At 45.2% G+C, this 20,527-nt stretch overlaps 1 protein-coding gene across 1 annotated transcript in view; it reads left to right on the top strand.

The window, feature by feature from the left end:
- LOC311106086 (protein Aster-B-like) overlaps positions 1-20,527 on the top strand; it is a gene marked incomplete at its 5' end in the record, with an annotated part of 124,933 nt that overhangs the window by 91,199 nt on the left and 13,207 nt on the right. Inside the window, 10 exons of the mRNA XM_084148389.1 lie at positions 3,010-3,229; positions 10,605-10,625; positions 11,436-11,459; positions 17,201-17,285; positions 17,534-17,637; positions 17,865-17,960; positions 18,089-18,169; positions 18,296-18,411; positions 18,667-18,853; positions 19,104-19,287. Coding sequence (XP_084004515.1) covers positions 3,010-3,229; positions 10,605-10,625; positions 11,436-11,459; positions 17,201-17,285; positions 17,534-17,637; positions 17,865-17,960; positions 18,089-18,169; positions 18,296-18,411; positions 18,667-18,853; positions 19,104-19,287 — 1,118 coding nt within the window. The remainder of the gene's footprint in view (positions 1-3,009; positions 3,230-10,604; positions 10,626-11,435; positions 11,460-17,200; positions 17,286-17,533; positions 17,638-17,864; positions 17,961-18,088; positions 18,170-18,295; positions 18,412-18,666; positions 18,854-19,103; positions 19,288-20,527) is intronic.

The following is a 20,527-nucleotide window of genomic DNA, read 5'->3' as shown; positions in this document are numbered from 1 at the left end:
CACAGCCCACTGGCATATGAGAACTGTTCTGTGTGTGCTTGTGTGTGTCAGTGTCTGCGTCAATGTGCGTCCAGGTGCATCTGCGTTCTGTGGGTGTGTACGTGTATACTTCTGTTTAGTGTGTGTGTGTGTGTGTGTGTGTGTGTGTGTGTGTGTGTGTGTGTGTGCCTGCAGTATGTGTGTGTATCTCAGACAGACTCTGGGTTCAGACAGTGATTAACATGCAGGAGAAATAGCAGTGTCCTCTGCCTTGTGCCAGCTCACTGCATTATTCACGGATACCACAACACTACATATTATGAGGGCAGCTTGTGAGACATTTCATGTACACTCATATACATCCTGTGCACTTTTGCATGCATACATTGACATATACCGGTACACACAAATTTTTGTATAAAGGTACATAGGCTTATACTCACAAATGCTCAAACATATTCTGAATCATTGTTGTCTTGTATGTTGAAGTATTATACAGTAGGTACTGTACGTGTGCATGCAATCAGTTCTCCAAAAACCTGCAGTACGTTTGTACAAACACAAACACACTTTTGCTTATCAAATAACAACACCACATAATTTGTTTCTAACCACAATGTACTCTATCAGAGCTGATGATCCATCCATTCATCCCATTAGTTAGATGAGAGATCAGCTCTGGGTACTGCAGAGCACAGTGCACCTGGTCTGTATCCATGCAGACAGACAGTGTCCACCAGTACTAATCACTATGATTTAGTCTAAGCTGCATGCAGGGCTTCTTTTAAACAGTAGAAAGGTATAATTGCTTCACTTATTTTCTTTGAGGTGCGTAACGCCACATAACGCCACTTCAAGTAACCAGGCCTGTCCTGCGCCCAGCCACACAGATCACTGACAGCTAGGTCTTCTGTTACTCTGCCTTCATTATGAGTAGGTCCTGGCTGCAAACAGCGCCTCCCTGGGATTCTGTGGATGCGTCCGAAATGGCACCCAGTTCCCTATATAGTGCACTATCTTTGACCAAAAGCAGTGCATTATAAAGGGAATAGGGTGCCATTTGGGACACTCCCTGTGCAGGCTGGTCTCAGAGACGTAACATAATAAACATGTTGGCCTGTGGTTCAGGAAGGGAAGCATCCCTCGCTCCACTCCTCCACTCCTCCACTCCTCTCCTCCTTTACTCTCCTCCTTTCCTCTCCTCCCCTCCTCTCCTCCTCTCCTCCACTCCTCCCCTCCTCTCCTCCTCTCTCCTCCTCTCCTCCTCTCCTCTCCTCCTCGTCTCCTCTCCTCTCCTCCTCTCCTCTCCACTCCTCCCCTCCTCTCCTCCTCTCCTCTCCTCTCCTCCTCTCCTCCTCTTCTATTAGTGCTGCATTTTTCTCTACCTCTATCCAATCTGTCTGTCTTGATCATCTGTAATATGGGCAGTATACAATGGCCAGGAGAGTTTGACTGGGTCAGAACCAGAGACCTTTGGGAAGGCTGGAGATGGAGGAAGAGGGAGTAGATAAGTAGATAGAGAAAGATTGATGGAGAGAGCGAGAGAGAGGCTGCCACCGTTCCCCCTGTCCCCTGCTACAGTGTTCTCTGGTCATCTTTTCAGCTTGTGTTCAGATTGACTATTGCACCATACCTCAACTGAATATCAACAACATTATAATAACCATGGTACTTAACTGTCCCTGTTACTCTGAGGCTCTGCTCATGGACTTGTTCTCATCTGTCCAGATTAGTTAGAAAAGCCTTATTTTGTCTACAGCTCATCTTTCCATGGTGTCGATGACTTGTTCAGTCTGAAGAGATTGAAAACAGCACCTACATCATTAGGATTTTTAAGCATGAAAATGGGATTGCAGAAAAGCTATCCAAAAAAGGTTTAAATGTCAATGTCAGGCGGATTAAGGATAATTATTTTCCAAGGATAATTTTTCAGTGTGTATTTACGCGTGCACCCCGGGTGAGGGTTTGTCCTGGCTCTTTAAAGATGCAGTTTGTTGTTCATACATCTCAATAAGCAGCAGTGGGATATGACATCCATAATCTGACTCATGGTTTTCACTAATCCTCATGACTCGCGTAGAGTATGTGATCTGTTTTTGACCATGCAATTTTTTTTTGGTGTTAGCTGCTGCTGTTGTTGTTGGTATTGGTCTGTGGGTTATGTAGGCTTGCTGCTGTTGTTATTAACTGTGTTAGTGGGTGGCTTTCAAGCCTATTTGCCGTGATGTAACCTGATTACTCACTCCGGGGATGAATGGGAGCATGGGTCTCAGTCTTTACATGGTACACTAGCAGGCCTAGCATTGCCTGTGGGACGGCAACACATTAGCATAATTTACATTTAGCCAGCAGCATACCACCCTGCATTCCACTGCTGGCTTGCCTCTGAAGCTAAGCAGGGTTCGTCCTGGTTGGTCCCTGGATGGGAGACCAGATGCTGCTGGAAGTGGTGTTGGAGGGCCAGTAGGAGGCAAAGTGATTGGGGACAGGGCAGTGATTGGGGACATTGCCCTGTGTAGGGTGCAGTGTTTTGGATGGGACGTTAAACGGGTGACCTGACTCTCTGTGGTCAGTAAAGATCCCATGGCACTTATCATAAGAGTAGGGGTGTTAACCCTGGTGTCCTGGCTAAATTCCTAATCTGGCCCTCATACCATCATGGCCACTAATCATCCCCAGCTTCCAATTGGCTCATTCATCCCCCTTCCTCTCCCCTGTAACTATTCCCCAGGTTGTTGCTGTAAATGAGAATGTGTTCTCAGTCAGCTTACCTGGTAAAATAAGGGTAAAATGAAAACACTAAAAAACATGGCTTACACTTAGATAAGGTGTTTAAATTAACTGTAGAGTGGTACTATTAGTTACTCCTGTGTTATTAATGTAATGTGTGTCATTGTTTTGTAATGGGTTTTGCTCCATCCCTACATTTACAAACAGTGCAGAATATGCAGTTTCATGATGTGATGAAAGAGTTTAGAGAAGTAGAATTAATACTCTCTCTCCCTCTCTCTCTCTCTTTCTCACCCCCAGCACTGCCAGTAACTCGAACAGGAGCACGCCTGCTTGCTCGCCCGTCCTGCGTCCTAAACGCTCGCACTCGCCCACGCCCCAGAGCCTGGAGCCTGGTGAGAACATGGTGGAGAAGGGCCACTCGGACCACTCCTCTGACAAGTCCCCCTCCACCCCCGAGCAAGTGGTCCAGCGAACCTACTCTCTGCAGTCCGCCCGCAGCGGAGGCAAGAACTCCAAGGTGAGCCTCACTGCGCAGGTGGACCGTCTCCGTCTCAGGGCCATCCTCTTTCCACCAATCACGCTACAGTACAGTACAGGATCATTGACCTCTTCCACCAATCACACTACAGCACAGTAGAGGATCATAGTCCTCTTCCACCAATCACACTACTAGAGAGTACAGTACAGCATCATAGTCTCAAATAGTACCGCCAACAGTGCCGTTTTCAAAATGACTTGTTCATCACACAGTGCATTCTTAACTCACAAATAAATAATGTCAGCCTGGCCTATCACTTCAGTTCAGCAAGATATTTGTATCATCCCTGAACACCACTTCCAATACAATCTGAAATCAACATTTATCTGGTGATCACTGAGGTGATACAGGGGGATTAATCATGTTTTGTGATAAGATTTTTGTTTTAAATACTGTTTACCCCTGACATAATGTCTTGATAACCTCCAAATGTTGCCAGTAAAGTCTTATTGGTGGTCCTCTGTAGCTCAGCTGGTAGAGCACGGCGCTTGTAACGCCAAGGTAGTGGGTTCGATCCCCGGGACCACCCATACACGAAAAATGTATGCACGCATGACTGTAAGTCGCTTTGGATAAAAGCGTCTGCTAAATGGCTTATTATTATTATTCTAGCATTCCATAAAACATGTTCTGTATGAAATGAACGAGAAGGAGTGAGATATAGTCATATCTTGTGAAATGACATGGTTTTATCAGCTTTTATTTGCAATTTCATAGTGATTTTACCCCCATCATACCTCAGCATCGGCACACCATACTGGATCAAACATGACATCCTCATGTAGCTCCAATTTACAGTGGTACAATGTACTCCTGATACAGGGTGCTATGACTCTGATAGGGTAATGTCCAACTCCCATCCTCAAACTATAGGTCAAATCTAGACCTGTCACTCTGGTACAATTGGCCAATCATAGACTGGGTAACGAGACCCTCAGCACATCAATTGTGGATAAGGACCCATCATCATCAGCAAAGATGCTTATTCCACACATCCACCGTATTCTTCCCCATCACCTCCCTCCCTCCCTTTTTCCCACCCTCCATCCCTATCTCCCTCCCTCCATCCCACTCTCCCTCCCTCCATCCCCTGGATCCAGCTGGTCCTATCAGAGCCGCATTGTAATCACAGGCAGGGCGCTCAGTCAGTCAGCCCTCTCCATCGCAGCACTCAGCCAGTCATTAACTGCAGCTATCTCAACTCTCCAAGGCTGGTTCTGACAGAGGGTAGTAGGCAGGTCAAGAGGCTGTAGTCTCGCTTCTCGCTCATCAGCGTCTGAACTGAAGAGTAAGGTAGTGGAGGGAAGGACAGGAGCTTTGACTGTGGGTAACTCGGCTTACATCTCAAGCAAAACATGAACATGAGAATATTGGGTGATATATTTAGTAATTTCCTCCTCTGAATATCTTATTGTTGTTAAGTGATAAGGAGCGTGGTAGTTGGTGGTCACGGCTCTCTCACCTCTCATAATTTTTCCCATTCACTCACTGCTCCCAGTGCTCCCCAGTCCTTGTGGTGTCAGATGCCTGTTGCTTTTGTTGTCATTGTGTTCTCCTCTTCTCTCATCCTTTTTTCTTGACATAGAGTGCTTGCTATCTCTTGCTATCTCTTGTTATCTCTTGCTTTCTCTTGATATCTCTTGCTATCTCTTGCTTTCTCTTGCTTTCTCTTGCTATCTCTTGCTTTCTCTTGCTTTCGCTGCCGCAATATGAAATGTCTGTGATCTGAAACTGACTGTTTTTAACAACAACAAAAAAGGGTTATTTCAGCTGTTGTATCTTGCAGTGTTTTTGTTTCTGATTTCTTTGTTCTTCTCCTGATGCATGCTAGTCTCACAAGCGACTTTCCAAAGTAAGCATTACTCTTTTCTGTTCTTTACACCCCACCCCCACCCCACTTCCATGTCTTGTGAGCTGTCCTGTGCCCCCCCCCCCCCTCCTCCTCCACCCACCTCTTCCATCTGAACACACTCCCTGCAGATGGTATCCATGTTGCTATGACCTTCTCCTCTACCCCCCTCTCCTCTGCCCCCTCTCCTCTACCCCCCTCTCATCTACCCCCCTCTCCTCTACCCTCCTCTCATCTACCCCCCTCTCCTCTACCCCCCTCTCATCTACCCCCCTCTCCTCTATCCCCCTCTCATCTACCCCCCTCTCCTCTGCCCCCTTCTCCTCTACCCCCCTCTCCTCTACCGCCCTGCCTCCCTTCCTCTTGTCTTCCTCCCTGCAGGGCTGCTGGCTTTCAGACACATCTCTCTCCCAGCTTGTCTCAGTGTGCTTCAGCCTGCTCTATCTCCTCCATCCCCTGCCCCAAGTCCATTAAAACATGAACATTGCCCGTTGTTGTGTCTAAACTAAGAGCACCCTTATCTCAGAGATGCTGAGTATGTGCCTGAATGCAAAGGGACGGTGGCGGGGGAAGACTGTAAAATTCCTTCCGCATCCCTTTCCATCACTCCTGTGTGACATGAATATTTGATCAATCCTGAGCCTTTCTACATCAGAAGCTCCTTTTCTCTGCCTCGCACCACAAGCCCAGAATACACCACTCCTCTCCTCAGACAAGACAGCAGCAGAGGCCATGTGTCACAAGTTAGTTACAGCTTTCTTATGTAAGGACCCCTTGATGCACGTCAGCACATTCGCTGCATTCGGCTGCATTCAGCTTTGTCATGGACTATGAGACAGGCAGACAGGGGATGGTGTTAATGGCAACCAAGTGACATTCGGTCAGTTGAGTTGGTGTTCAGGCGATAACCATTTCACAGCACACCCAATCGATGACATCACCCCTCAGGCCCGTGGTGTGGCCGAGTGCCAGCCCTCTCTGGCCCCACGTGAGCCCCCGGCCCGCGGTCAACAGGAGTCACATGACCCTGGCACTGTGTGCAGTCGCCCAGGCAACGTGAGCTCTGTCACCCTAGTCTAATGCAATCCAGATAACACATAGACAGGCAGGGAGAGGGGCTCCCTCTCTGTAGAGGACCCAGGCCGGCGGTCCCACACTAACTAATTGACTTGCCGCTTCAGCGATGACAGCTCTGCTCAGTTTCCCACTGTCACCAATCAATGAGACTGTTTATGGAACTTTAAACAGTGAGCAGCAGTACAGAGAGAGTACATAGAGACTCAGCATAAAGACCCATCTCTGACCAAAACACTGAGACATGGAAACATCATGAAAGTAGAGTTAGATAGTACAATAGTGTGTCTTGGCACTACAAGTATGCAAACCTGGATATTTGAGTGTTTTAGTCTAGTACTGTTAGTACACATGCAAATCAAAACCAAGGCCTTTTCCCCTCCCTTGTTTCTCAGCTCGTTCCTCATGTTGGTTAACTCTTCATCTTCTCTTTAATTTCCTTTCAGTATGACAGACTAAACCTGATTAAAGTAAGCATTTCCTTTTGCTTTCATTTGCCCATTGACCCCCTAGCCCCTTTTGACCAGTGACCTCCTCTTCCCCTCCTCTGTAGATGTGTGATGCACAGGTGGCTGGTGGCACCTTAATTGGGGAGGATGGGCTCATAGTAATGGCTGGGAAGGAATTAATGGAGTGGTATCAAACACATCAAAGACATGGTTTCCATGTGTTTGATACCATTCCATTTACTCCATTCCAGCCATCCTCACAGCATCCTCCCGTGGTGTGATGTCAGTCAGCACCCCTAGCTGTCTCCACTTCCTGTCTCAGACCAGAACTTCCTCCTCTCCTCTCTCTCCTCCCTCCTTAAAGTGTTCTCTCTGTTGAAGACCTGTTAGTTGGACCACCATTACAAACACTGCTGTACTCTGGCCTTGCCAAGAGTCTCACCAGTAAGACGTACTGAAGTCAAGTCATGATTGTTTCTGAGGATATAGAAGTCACTCCTTTTGTACAATGTTATATATCAAAACGTTGATATAACATCTCAGTTGCTAGAGCATGGTTGGTTGTGGGTTTTAGTAGTTGTGGGATTGTGGGTTCGATTCCCCTGGGGGACCATTACGAAAAAGTACGAAAATGTATGCACTCACTACTGTAAATCACTCTGGATAAGAGTGTCTGCTAAATGACTCATGTAAAAATGTAAAATAATATATGATATTGTTGTTGCTTAAAGCGCTTTGAGATTGTATTGAAAAGCGCTCTAAAAGTTTAATAATTAATAAATAATAATAATAATAACCATGGTTCATCACCTGAGGACATTCATCTGTTTAAATCTGAATAACTGAGTGAGTTCTGTGGTGTCTTCTTGGTCACAGGGCTGTTTAGATCTGATTATTCTTTAGGCTTGGTGCTACAGTCTTTATTTATTGTTGTACTGGGTGGATCAGGCCTGCTCAGTTCTGTTCGTCAGAACTAGGTTGTTGTTCTAGTGTTGATTGAAGCTATGTGGGTTATACCTGATAGGTTTGTCTGGGTTACAGCTAGCACTGGCCAGTTCTGGTTTGGCCCGGTTGGATGGTTGGTTGGTTGAGAGCTGGCCCTGGCTCTGGCCTGGGTTGTCTAGCTAGTCGTTCCAGGCCTTTCTGATCCACAGTGGATTCCAGGCCAAGATACTACTACCTTACACAAGCTTTCTCTGTTACACAGTCCACTTAATCAGTGGGTGTTAACCTGCATCTTAGTGCTGCTGACACACATCCCCAGACACACATGTGTTTTGTGGGGAGGCAAACACTTGATTTAGACATGCATTGTTATTTATGCACATGCAGGCTATAAAGATGCACTTACCAACTTGCAATTACACCAACTCCAAAACACATTCACAATGGCATGCATACACACACTCACCCACACACTTTGCAGACACCTTAAGGCTTAAATCGTCTCTCACGCCTCTGTCACCTTCAGATGAGATTAGCCCTGTCCACGTCAGAGCCCAGAGTCCAGGGACAGGACTGAGGCCTCACAACTCTCAGACAGGAAACACTACACGCTTATCTGATAGTTGAAATATTGGAACATTATCTACATTCACATCTCCAAACGATTGATTGACAATAGTAGCCTCGCACCAGTATGCCTCTTGTATGTTGTCACTGAAATGACAAAACATATTATTTGTTGTTGGTAAGTTTAGTATTTTGTTTCTTGATTATGCTGCCTTTCTCCACCCACTGGATGGTCCCTAGCACACCTCCCTCTCTGATCACAATGCTGAGACGTATTTCACTCTCTTGATAGCCCCATAAAACAGAAGCTGGTGAGTTAGGGTTGGAATACGCACTCCTGTTATGGTCCTGCCAATAACAGTGTATATACTGCCCTCTGCTGTCAGAAAATATACAACACACAGCAGTCCACAATTCATCTCTATACACAAGCATTTAGAAGCAACATTCATATCATTAATACATCATTTAAACACTTAGAAACAAATATACAGTGGGGGAAAAAAGTATTTAGTCAGCCACCAATTGTGCAAGTTCTCCCACTTAAAATGATGAGAGAGGCCTGTAATTTTCATCATAGGTACACGTCAACTATGACAGACAAAATGAGAAAAGAAAATCCAGAAAATCACATTGTAGGATTTTTTATGAATTTATTTGCAAATTATGGTGGAAAATAAGTATTTGGTCAATAACAAAAGTTTCTCAATACTTTGTTATATACCCTTTGTTGGCAATGACACAGGTCAAACGTTTTCTGTAAGTCTTCACAAGGTTTTCACACACTGTTGCTGGTATTTTGGCCCATTCCTCCATGCAGATCTCCTCTAGAGCAGTGATGTTTTGGGGCTGTCGCTGGGCAACACAGACTTTCAACTCCCTCCAAAGATTTTCTATGGGGTTGAGATCTGGAGACTGGCTAGGCCACTCCAGGACCTTGAAATGCTTCTTACGAAGCCACTCCTTCGTTGCCCGGGCGGTGTGTTTGGGATCATTGCCATGCTGAAAGACCCAGCCACGTTTCATCTTCAATGCCCTTGCTGATGGAAGGAGGTTTTCACTCAAAATCTCACGATACATGGCCCCATTCATTATTTCCTTTACACGGATCAGTCGTCCAGGTCCCTTTGCAGAAAAACAGCCCCAAAGCATGATGTTTCCACCCCCATGCTTCACAGTAGGTATGGTGTTCTTTGGATGCAACTCAGCATTCTTTGTCCTCCAAACACGACGAGTTGAGTTTTTACCAAAAAGTTATATTTTGATTTCATCTGACCATATGACATTCTCCCAATCCTCTTCTGGATCATCCAAATGCACTCTTGCAAACTTCAGATGGACCTGGACATGTACTGGCTTAAGCAGGGGGACACGTCTGGCACTGCAGGATTTGAGTCCCTGGCGGCGTAGTGTGTTACTGATGGTAGGCTTTGTTACTTTGGTCCCAGCTCTCTGCAGGTCATTCACTAGGTCCCCCCGTGTGGTTCTGGGATTTTTGCTCACCGTTCTTGTGATCATTTTGACCCCACGGGGTGAGATCTTGCGTGGAGCCCCAGATCGAGGGAGATTATCAGTGGTCTTTTATGTCTTCCATTTCCTAATAATTGCTCCCACAGTTGATTTCTTCAAACCAAGCTGCTTACCTATTGCAGATTCAGTCTTCCCAGCCTCGTGCAGGTCTACAATTTTGTTTCTGGTGTCCTTTGACAGCTCTTTGGTCTTGGCCATAGTGGAGTTTGGAGTGTGACTGTTTGAGGTTGTGGACAGGTGTCTTTGATACTGATAACAAGTTCAAACAGGTGCCATTAATACAGGTAACGAGTGGAGGACAGAGGAGCCTCTTAAAGAAGAAGTTACAGGTCTGTGAGAGCCAGAAATCTTGCTTGTTTGTAGGTGACCAAATACTTATTTTCCACCATAATTTGCAAATAAATTCATAAAAAATCCTACAATGTGATTTTCTGGAAAAATAATTCTCAATTTGTCTGTCATAGTTGACGTGTACCTATGATGAAAATTACAGGCCTCTCTCATCTTTTTAAGTGGGAGAACTTGCACAATTGGTGGCTGACTAAATACTTTTTTTCCCCACTGTACATATAGTGTACCACACACAACCCTAGCCAAATCCACCATCTGCTTAGCAAATATCCATGTAAATGAATATTTGTGAAGCCCAAAAACAACTCAGAAATCAGGAAATCGAAAAGTCCAATTAAAATATGTGACAAGCTCAAAGGGATACAACTCTGTTGGATAGCAGCAGAGGCCTGTATTGATGGTAGGAGGTACCCACCCAGAGGTTGACATACACACCTTCTATAAATACCAACTGTCTGCTTTTATCATCCCCTGGCCTCTATGTGTTTATGATATTGAGCCCTGTGGCCAAGTATTGGTGTGTCCTTGTCTCATTGACTTACACTTGTCTTTGTTCTCTCCTGTTTGTGTTGCTCCTCGCTGTCTACAGAAGAGCCAGAGCTGGTACAACGTAAGTTTGATCCCGTCTTACTCTTTTTGTTAAGAGGTGTGTGTGTGTGTGTGTGTGTGTGTGTGTGTGTGTGTGTGTGTGTGTGTGTGTGTGTGTGAGAGAGAGGTTACGAGGTGAAGGGTCCTAGACCCTGTTTAGAATCACACAAGGGTATATGCCAAAGGTCACTTTCATATGGAGCTCAGCCTTACCCAGGATGCTAACCAGTGGGATTTAGAGTTCTATGAATCTAGTGCTACAGTGTGACGGCATGCTGAATTAATAAGAAAAATGATTGATGTCCCAGATTAATAATGAATGAACCAAATGCTGTGAGGATTAATACAAATGTAATGTTTTGCCACAAGAGGGTTTCCTCCACCTTTTGTTGCAAACTCCCATACCTTACTACAGATGTGATTCATATATTGTTTGACAGACAGAAGCATCTTGTATCGAAAGTATGGTGACAGCCCGAACCAGTGATCGTGTGTCTCTCAGTCCAACACCAAGACCATTACACCAAGAGGTCCTGACTTAATACAAGGTTGCCGGCCAGTGTACTAAGAGACAAGGTTGCTACATTTTAATGGGGCTGAAATGAATTCCTTTCGTTATGATTCTTCTAAAACAACCAAGTAAATCTACTTGATGGCTCAGTTGGCCATCTTTATGTGAGAAAGGATTTGATACCCTGATATGGTGTTATTATAAAGCCATGGTTTCTCCTATGGTGTCTCTGTGGGACTCCATTTTCTTTTCCCTTGTTCTGTTGTTTTATTCCTTTCTTTTGTTGTTCTTTGTGTCTATATATTCCCCCTCTCTCCCCAGCATGAAAGACAACACATCCTGAGAGTAAGCATGACTTGTATTCTTGTCCAACTTTTCAAATATCTCTCTGCTTATTCCTTCTTCTTGGATCGCTTGGCTGGTCTCCCTTTCCACTTGTCTGTTCCTCATCCCTCATTGATTTGATTGATCAGTACGTTGTTTCCACCTGAGAGCGAAGCCACAATATGCAGCACTATGGGGGTTAGATGACCCAATGCCATGGCCACATTGTGGTTGTGTTTTGAAAAATAGCATTTTCAAAATGGCTGCTTTGTGAAGGGCAGCGATAGGCTACTCAGAGCTGTGATGGTGGTGACGCAACAGGAGTGTATTCATTAGTCGGAGAACGTTGCAAAACGTTTCATCTGTTGCGAAACTTTCACCAACGGAAACAGTTTACTCCAAATGGAAAATGTTTTGCCATGAAAACTTTTTTTGGAGGTAAACGAAAACGAGAGTTTCTTTTGGACAAATTCAGGTATGTCCATCCCTGTTTTGTTCCGTTTGCTTCCGTTTGGTTCCTAGAGTAAACGGTAAACAGTTTCCATTGCAAAACGTTTTGCAACAGTCTGCGACTACTGAATACACCCGAGGTGGTAACAAGTCTGCTCAGTGTATCATACTAAACCCACGGACCATGGTGAGTGTCTGGAACAGCCCTGAATGCCTTGAATGACAGGGGAATGGAGCATGGGACTGGTAGCATGTTCCAGTCCTCTCAAGTCTTCAAATGTGGTCGTTTTGTCATTATGGCCTCATTGGTTATAGTTGGGCATTGTTGCATAGTGAAACTTGAAATGGGGATTCTCCAGAATGTTGAGAAAAAACATGGTCCACATCTAATGCTTTCTGATACTCTCACCTTTAGCTACTCACCTTCATTTCTCTACTGTTCTACCATTACTAAAGGAATGCATCATAATGCCAATCTAGACATGATGTTGCTCCCAGAAACATTAACTATGTAATTATGCCTAATCTCTGTTCTGGACCATTGAAAAGTATATTGGTATGTGTCTGATGCAGTGCTATACCTGAGGGTATGGTAGGCTATGTGGTATGCCATGCAGTCACTGTGTTTCTCTACAAGGCAATTATGAACCTACTGTGATTACATCACAACCATCCTGATATAAGGTCTGAGCCCAGTAGAGACACACAACAGGCCCCACCTTGCCATATCAACTTTCCTAATGACTCTGTTGCAATGCTTTCATGGCAACTGTACAGGACCTACGCAGGCAGTTGAGGTGTTAACAAGGAAATCAATGTCTGCCAGACACTGTATCGACAGTGACTAAAGTGGCTGGTTTAAGAGTTTTGTGAGGTGAAATATCTGCCTCCTCATACTCTCTGGTCTATAATGACAACATTCTAGAGATCATCCTCCCTGAGAGAGAGAGAGAGAGAGAGAGAGAGAGAGAGAGAGAGAGAGAGAGAGAGAGAGAGAGAGAGAGAGAGAAGAGAGAGAGAGGAGAGAGAGAGAGAGAGAGAGGAGAGAGAGAGAGAGAGAGAGAGAGAGAGAGAGAGAGAGAGAGAGAGAGAGAGAGAGAGAGGAGAGAGAGAGAGAGAGAGAGAGAGAGAGAGAGAGAGAGTGCCGTGTTTACTTTGAGGTAGATTCTCACACGAAGGATACCACTGTAGAGACTCCTAACACATGAAAGGCTCACCGCTCTTCATAAAACTTTACATGAAACCAGACTGGTTCTTTTTTACAGTGTAGGGAGCAGGGTTGCTTGTTTACGTTTGAAATGTCAAGGATAGCAAGCAGTGTATCTGATGCAGGACAGGGTGAATAGTCAGAGATCCTGACTTGACTGTGTTTCTAAACCAGCCAGCCCCTCTTTGCTGAGCTGTTCCCACATCTGGTTATAATCAACAGACCCTCCACCCTCCCAGCATCAACAGACCATTGGCAGGAAAATTATCAAGGAAAGGTGTGTTTCAGATAGAGATAGAAGTCTTCACACATACACACACACATTCATGCACACTCCCTTGACAGTGCCACTTGCAATATACACATGCATACACCTTCCTGGCCACTCCTCTCTAGAGTGGTTTTGTAGCAACCTACGGACAGTGGGGTGAGACACAGACCTCATTGTTTGTATGGGGATAGACAGTGAACCGCTCCTGAAACTAATGGAGCCCCACCCTGGTTGACTGTGCCGGTCTCCGACATCTCTCCCTGTTTACCCAGCAGGTTAATGGTTAACCGCCACCTCAAGGACTGTCTATATCCCCATCACCACCTGGCAGCTACACTGTCCTATTGTCACCTGGAGAAGAGGGGAGATAGTCCTATCAATAACTTCTGCATTTGCTTTAGACTTCATTTTCATTTTTGGGAAAAGCTCTTGGAAAAACATTGAATTCAGATACTACTCGATTATCTGACTGTTTTGACATCTTGGATGCAGTTTTCGAAGAGAATGGGCCCGGCTCGCAAACGTCTGATGAAACCTTATTCACGGGATGCAGAGGCATTTTCAACAGGGTGAAAGCTATTCACGTCTGAGAGGGATCTGTGAATGATCTGCACTGTTTTCAATAGTGTGTTGAGAATTATTTTGCTTCCTGTCACATTCAGTTTCCTGAAGCTTATTTCTTCTCACTGATTTGGCTAGATGTTGGGGGGGGTTGTGGAAATTGAGTAAGCAGGAAAGGTGTGGAATTTGTGTCGGAATTCCAGGGCACAGATGTAACCAACCACAAGTGAGCGTAATGGAGTGCCAAATGTAGCCACAGTGTTTGTATTGTTGCTGTTGTCATTGTGTCCACCTCCCACCACTGTGCTGATAGGTTGTTTTACCCAGCTCAGAGTCAGACGAGAACCAATCTCTGTGCCTGTCCATCTAGTCTGGTCGTAGTAACTGACAGGGATCTGGTTTCAGGAGTGCATTACTGACCTTAAGGGACAGGAGAGTTGTGCTGGGTAGAGAGTAGGGAAGTAGGCCATAGGGATCCAGGGGGTTTTAAGTGATAGTAACACCTCTAAATGTGTTAAGCCTCTCGTGCAATTGCTTTCTAATACCAAATGTTCAACGACAACGACAGGGGAAGTGGACATACTCCCAGAGGTACAATACTCCAACTGCATTAGACTGAGCCGTCATGCAACTCCGTGCCGCACCACTCAAGATTAATGGACTTGTTTTTCTTCAAGGAGCGTGAAGGTAACTGAAGGTTGTGTGCACATCTGTCCTCTGTAACTCAATCACCTTTTCAGCCAGCGAGACGGGACTGCACCGCTTTCCAGTTAGGAAACTCTCTCTCTTTCTCTCTCTTTCGCTCTGTTTATCTCTTTACCAAGGATATTTTTCTTGCTTTTCGCTGCTGGTTTGTCTGAGCTGTGCTCACCAAGGCACTCTGAGGCGTCTGGATCTGGACACAGTAACACTGCCTGCCTGCCAGAGCTAGCATTATAATAAAATACTTGTGGCCAGGGTTACTAGAGGCCAACGGCCGCAGCTCCTCTCTGTGTTTGATAGAGAGAGGGAGAGGGAGAGAGGGCTGGAATCATGTGGCAGCAGTCAGCTGGGTCCAGCTCTCACACTGAAAGGGAGTAGTACCCACACCAGGTTCAGCCACAGCAGTCTCCAAGCCACAGCCACTGGACACACAACAGCTCTGTCTGTTTGTCTGCAGCAGACCTGGACCACTGGATCACCAGCATTCAAATCCACTGTTCTGAAGACCCCACGAGGCCACCACTGGTTTAGGTGTCCGTCCGTGTGCCTGAGGGAAGTGAGTGGAGTATGGAGGCTCAGGAGGCTCACAGGGGTCTGGCGTCGGACTGGGAGGCGGTGCTGGAGCTGGATAAACCCCTGGCTGGGTGGCTCCCACAGGATCCGGCCCGGGGAGAGTTTGGCTGGGAGTGGGGCTGGGCCGCCTCGGACCACCAAGACCAGGACTGGGAGTCAGAGGAGGTCCCTGCAGTAAGTGACTGACCCTCCCCCCAGAGAGCTGATGCCAGGAGGGGGAGCGGCTGGGAGGGAAGAGGGGGGAGAAGGTTGGGATGGGCAGTTTGTGTACTGTACGTGTTCCAAGAGCATAACTCTGTGGTTCCCTCCCGCAATTATATTTTGGCAAGCAAATGAAGTGAAAGGCATGAGTCAGTAGCTATTTGCATTCCCATAGTACCCATGGACCCTTTCCCTTGACAAAGAAGGCTGCGGTTTAAGGGGCATAGGCAGGCGTTTGTTGTGAAATGGGGGCTCTAATACTTTTGATATGTTAGGCAGTTATAGAGAGTACTTTCTGTGAACATTTCTAGAATGTAAATATGTCCGACTCATAATCCATTTTTCCAGCCTTCAAAGTTCTCAAATTTACCACGTTTTCATGACAGGCACCACTGGTTTCCATTCATAGCTTAACAGAAACATATTATTTCTATCCATTCTGGGCTGTTCTTGTTATATGAGTATAGAACATGTAGCTAGTTGATGTTAATGTGAACAGTCTGTTGTTTTCCTTCAGATTGAAGCAGCGAGAGGTTTTTCCCCTGAAGGGATGTCTTTGGTTACCGAATTGGCAGGCATTGTTTCCTGAAGCTGTTCCTACTAAAAGACAGCATCTGGCTCAGACACATAGAGCACTCACCTCTGTACGTCTGGCTGTGGGTCACACCAATACTTCCCTCTTTAAACAAGCCTGAATCCAGGCCCAAGATAAGATTTACCCTAATGCCTGAGAATGTAACAAGAGAGAATGAATTCCTCTGTGTGAGAACAGAACATTGCTTCTCATTATCTAAACCAACAACGGACTCAGACTAGGTTTTCTAAGATAAACCAATAGCTACAGTTGAAGTCGGAAGTTTACATACACCTTAGCCAAATACATTTAAACTCAGTCTTTCACAATTCCTGACATTTAATCCTAGTAAAAATTCCCTGTTTTAGGTCAGTTAGGATCACCACTTTATTTTAAGAATGTGAAATGTCAGAATAATAGTAGAGAGAATGATTTATTTCAGCTTTTATTTCTTTCATCACATTCCCAGGGGGTCAGAAGTTTACATACACTCAATTAGTATTTGGTAGCATTGCCTTTAAATTGTTTAACTTGGGTCAAACGTTTCGGGTAGCCTTCCACAAGCTTCCCACAGTAAGTTGGGTGAATTTTGGCCGATTCCTCCTGACAAAGATGGTGTAACTGAGTCAGGTTTGTAGGCCTCCTTGCTCGCACACGCTTTTTCAGTTCTGCCCACAAAAATATTCTATAGGATTGAGGTCAGGGCTTTGTGATGGCCACTCCAATACCTTGACTTTGTTGTCCTTAAGCCATTTTAACTATAGTTTGTTAACAAGAAATGTGTGGAGTGGTTGAAAAACGAGTTTTAATGACTCCAACCTAAGTGTATGTAAACTTCTGACTTCAACTGTACGTAAGGGTTTCTAACAGAGCAGGTTTGATTTGTGACTTTGTCCCACGCTGTCCTACATATTAACTGTTGCTGCATAAAAAACAACATTGTGTGTGTTCATATAATGATGCTACTATATATTGTTGTCTTTGGAATGTGACTCACATTAGGAATGCTCACGATGCTCAAGAGCATGCTTATTGAATGTCCTGAAGTGGCTAAATGTCAACAGGGGATCGTGCTTGGTATCAAGTCTGGTTTAAAATGCCCTTGTGAAAATGGGTGCAGTCCAGTGTGTGTATGTGAGAGAGAGAGAGTGTGTGTTCAGGAATGTGTACGTGTGAGTCGTCCCTCTCTAAGAGGTTACCAATGTTGCTCTCCGTCTCTCCAGGTGTTGAGCCCCACATACAAACAGCGTAATGAGGACTTCAGGAAGCTCTTCAAGCAGCTACCGGACACAGAGAGACTCATCGTGGGTGAGTTACTAAGGCAAATTGCTAAGCAACTAAGTCCAATTCGGTCAGCAATATGGTGGATATAGGACATTTGTTTGGTTTTGGACAAGTTGGGGTTGGCTGGTTGGGGTCAATTCCATTTAAACTATCAATTCAGGTAATTCATCTTCTGAATCGACAATATTTAAATAGAAATAACCCCGACATTGATGGGTGGATGATGTATTCTACCTGGGCTTTGATTTTTGACCTCTGACCTGTGCTGGCAGATTACTCCTGCGCCCTACAACGAGACATCCTCCTGCAGGGCCGACTCTACCTCTCGGAAAACTGGATTTGTTTTTATAGCAACATCTTCCGCTGGGAAACGCTGGTACGCGCTGGGTCTCTGCCTGGGACTTTATGTTATTTTCATCTTATCTATATTTCCCTGGTGTTGGTTAGTTTGCAGTATTGAAATAGAATTGATTGTATTTCTATGGTTTGCAACACAGTAGATATTGCATTATTGTGGTTCAGTAACAGTTCAACAGATATATTTATCTGAATATTAAGCAATATTAAGCAAAAAAAAACGATTTTGTTTGAATGTGTGTGCAGCTGACAGTGAGGCTGAAGGACATCTGCACCATGACGAAGGAGAAGACAGCCCGCCTCATCCCCAACGCCATCCAGGTGTCCACAGACGGTGAGAAGGTAAGACAGGACAGGGACCGAATCTTCGGCATTCACTGACTGAGGGGAGGCTCAAACTTTCTCCTCAGTCTTATTTCAAAACATATTTTTGAACTGATACAAACATTATTTCCATTCTCTCCTCACAGCACTTTCTCACCTCATTTGGAGCGCGGGACAGGACCTACATGATGATGTTCAGATTATGGCAGAATGCACTGCTGGACAAGGTAAGCCAGCAACCTCAATTAACCTCATCACAAAAAATCTACATGTTCAGTATATTGATACTTTTCTTTTCCATTGAATCCAAGTCTCTGCCATACTGAGTGTTGTCTCTAACCCCTGTGCTCTAGCCCCTGTGCCCCAAAGAGCTATGGCACTTTGTCCATCAGTGCTATGGCAACGAACTTGGCCTGACCAGTGACGACGAGGACTACGTTCCCCCTGATGACGACTTTAACACCATGGGGTGGGTGTGGTTTCCATGGCAACAGATATAAACAAGCCTCATCAATTACCATGGTTGATTAAGATGCCATTGATCTTCTGCAGGTTGTTATGAGAGGCTGGCCTCATTACTGAAGCACACACAAACACACACACCCCTTTCAGCCCTGCTTCACATCCCTCTCAGCCCTCTGACCATTACCATGTAAAAGCAACACTCCAGAACTCATAACCCTAACCTCCAGCTGGTCCCTGTTCCCCCACGGTGGTAGTGCAGGTTCTGTGAGGAGATCCCTAACGAGGAGAATGAGATCAGTAATGACAACTCGTCTAAGAGCAGCACAGAGGCCAAGCACGAGGGCAGCCCACCATCCATACACAAGAAATGCATCATCACCAACAGCACCATCAGCTCATCCATCAGCAGCGAGCCCCTCTCTGTGAGTCTCAGCGACATAATAGAGGTCAGAAGTTAAATCAATTACTGTTTTGTTATTTGTTTTGATGAAGTGGGAAATGCATTTGTAATTCTGCCTATAGACTGCATATAGGGAATAAAGTTAATGCAACAGAATGTTTCGTAATTTGATTACCGGAACTGAATTAACACCAAAACATGAACACAGACCATCCTACTCATAACTATGTACTATATTATCCTACAGTGTCTTTCTAGTGACTGACCCCATCCTCCTCCCCCTCTGTGTGTCCTAGTTTGACCTCCCTCCAGAGGAGTACATCGACTGCCTCCCTGACGGGGAGCTACTGGCCTTGCCCCTGGTGCTGGAGCAGAGGCTAGCGGAGGCCAGCGGCCTGGTGCCCTCACCTTCCCTAGACTTCAACGACAATGAAGACATCCCCACCGAACTCAGCGACTCCTCAGAGACCCACGACGAGGGTACGGATTCAATCTTCCGTCCATTAACAGATTTGATGCATATACACTACCGGTCAAAGGTTTTAGAACACCTACTCATTCAAGGGTTTTTCTTTATTTTTACTATTTTCTACATTGTAGAATAATAGTGATGACATCAAACTATGAAATAACACATATGGAATCATGTAGTAACCAAAAAAGTGTTAAACAAATCAAAATATATTTTATATTTGAGATTCTTCAAAGTAGCCACCTTTTGCCTTGATGACAGCTTTGCACACTCTTGGCATTCTCTCAACCAGCTTCACCTGGAATGCTTTTCCAACAGTCTTGAAGGAGTTCCCACATATGCTGAGCACTTGTTGACTGCTTTTCCTTCACTCTGCGGTCCGACTCATCCCAAACCATCTCAATTTGGTTGAGGTCGGGGGATTGTGGAGGCCAGGTCATCTGATGCAGCACTCCAGCACTCTCCTTCTTGGTAAAATAGCCCTTACACAGCCTGGAGGTGTGTTGGGTCATTGTCCTGTTGAAAAACAAATGATAGTCCCACTAAGCCCAAACCAGATGGGATGGCGTATCGCTGCAGAATGCTGTGGTAGCCATGCTGGTTAAGTGTATAATAAATCACAGACAGTGTCACCAGCAAAGCACCCCCACACCATAACACCTCCTCCTCCATGCTTTACGGTAGGAAATACACATGCGGAGATCATCCGTTCACCCACACCGCGTCTCACAAAGACACAGCGGTTGGAATCAAAAATGTCAAATTTGGACAACTTTCCACCAGTCTAATGTCCATTGCTCGTGTTTCTTGGCCCAAGCCAGTCTCTTCTTCTTATTGGTGTCCTTTAGTAGTGATTTCTTTGCAGCAATTCGTTTCCTGATTCACACAGTCTCCTCTGAACAGTTGATGTTGAGATGTGTCTGTTACTTGAACTCTGTGAAGCATTTATTTGGGCTGAAATTTCTGAGGCTGGTAACTCTAATGAACTTATCCTCTGCAGCAGAGGTAACTATGGGTCTTCCATTCCTGTGGCGGTCCTCATGAGAGCCAGTTTCATCATAGCGCTTTATGGTTTTTGCGACTGCACTTGAAGAATCTTTCAAAGTTCTTGAAATGTTCTGTATTGACTGACCTTCATGTCTTAAAGTAATGATGGACTGTCGTTTCTCTTTGCTTATTTGAGCTGTTCTGGCTATAATATGGATTTGGTCTTTTGCCAAATAGGGCTATCTTCTGTATACCCCCCTA

The sequence above is a fragment of the Coregonus lavaretus genome (assembly GCF_964263955.1).
Source record: "Coregonus lavaretus genome assembly, chromosome: 30".
Taxonomy (NCBI): Eukaryota; Metazoa; Chordata; class Actinopteri; order Salmoniformes; family Salmonidae; genus Coregonus; species Coregonus lavaretus.
Note: the sequence above shows the minus strand (reverse complement) of the source record. Positions and strands in the feature narration are given on the sequence as shown.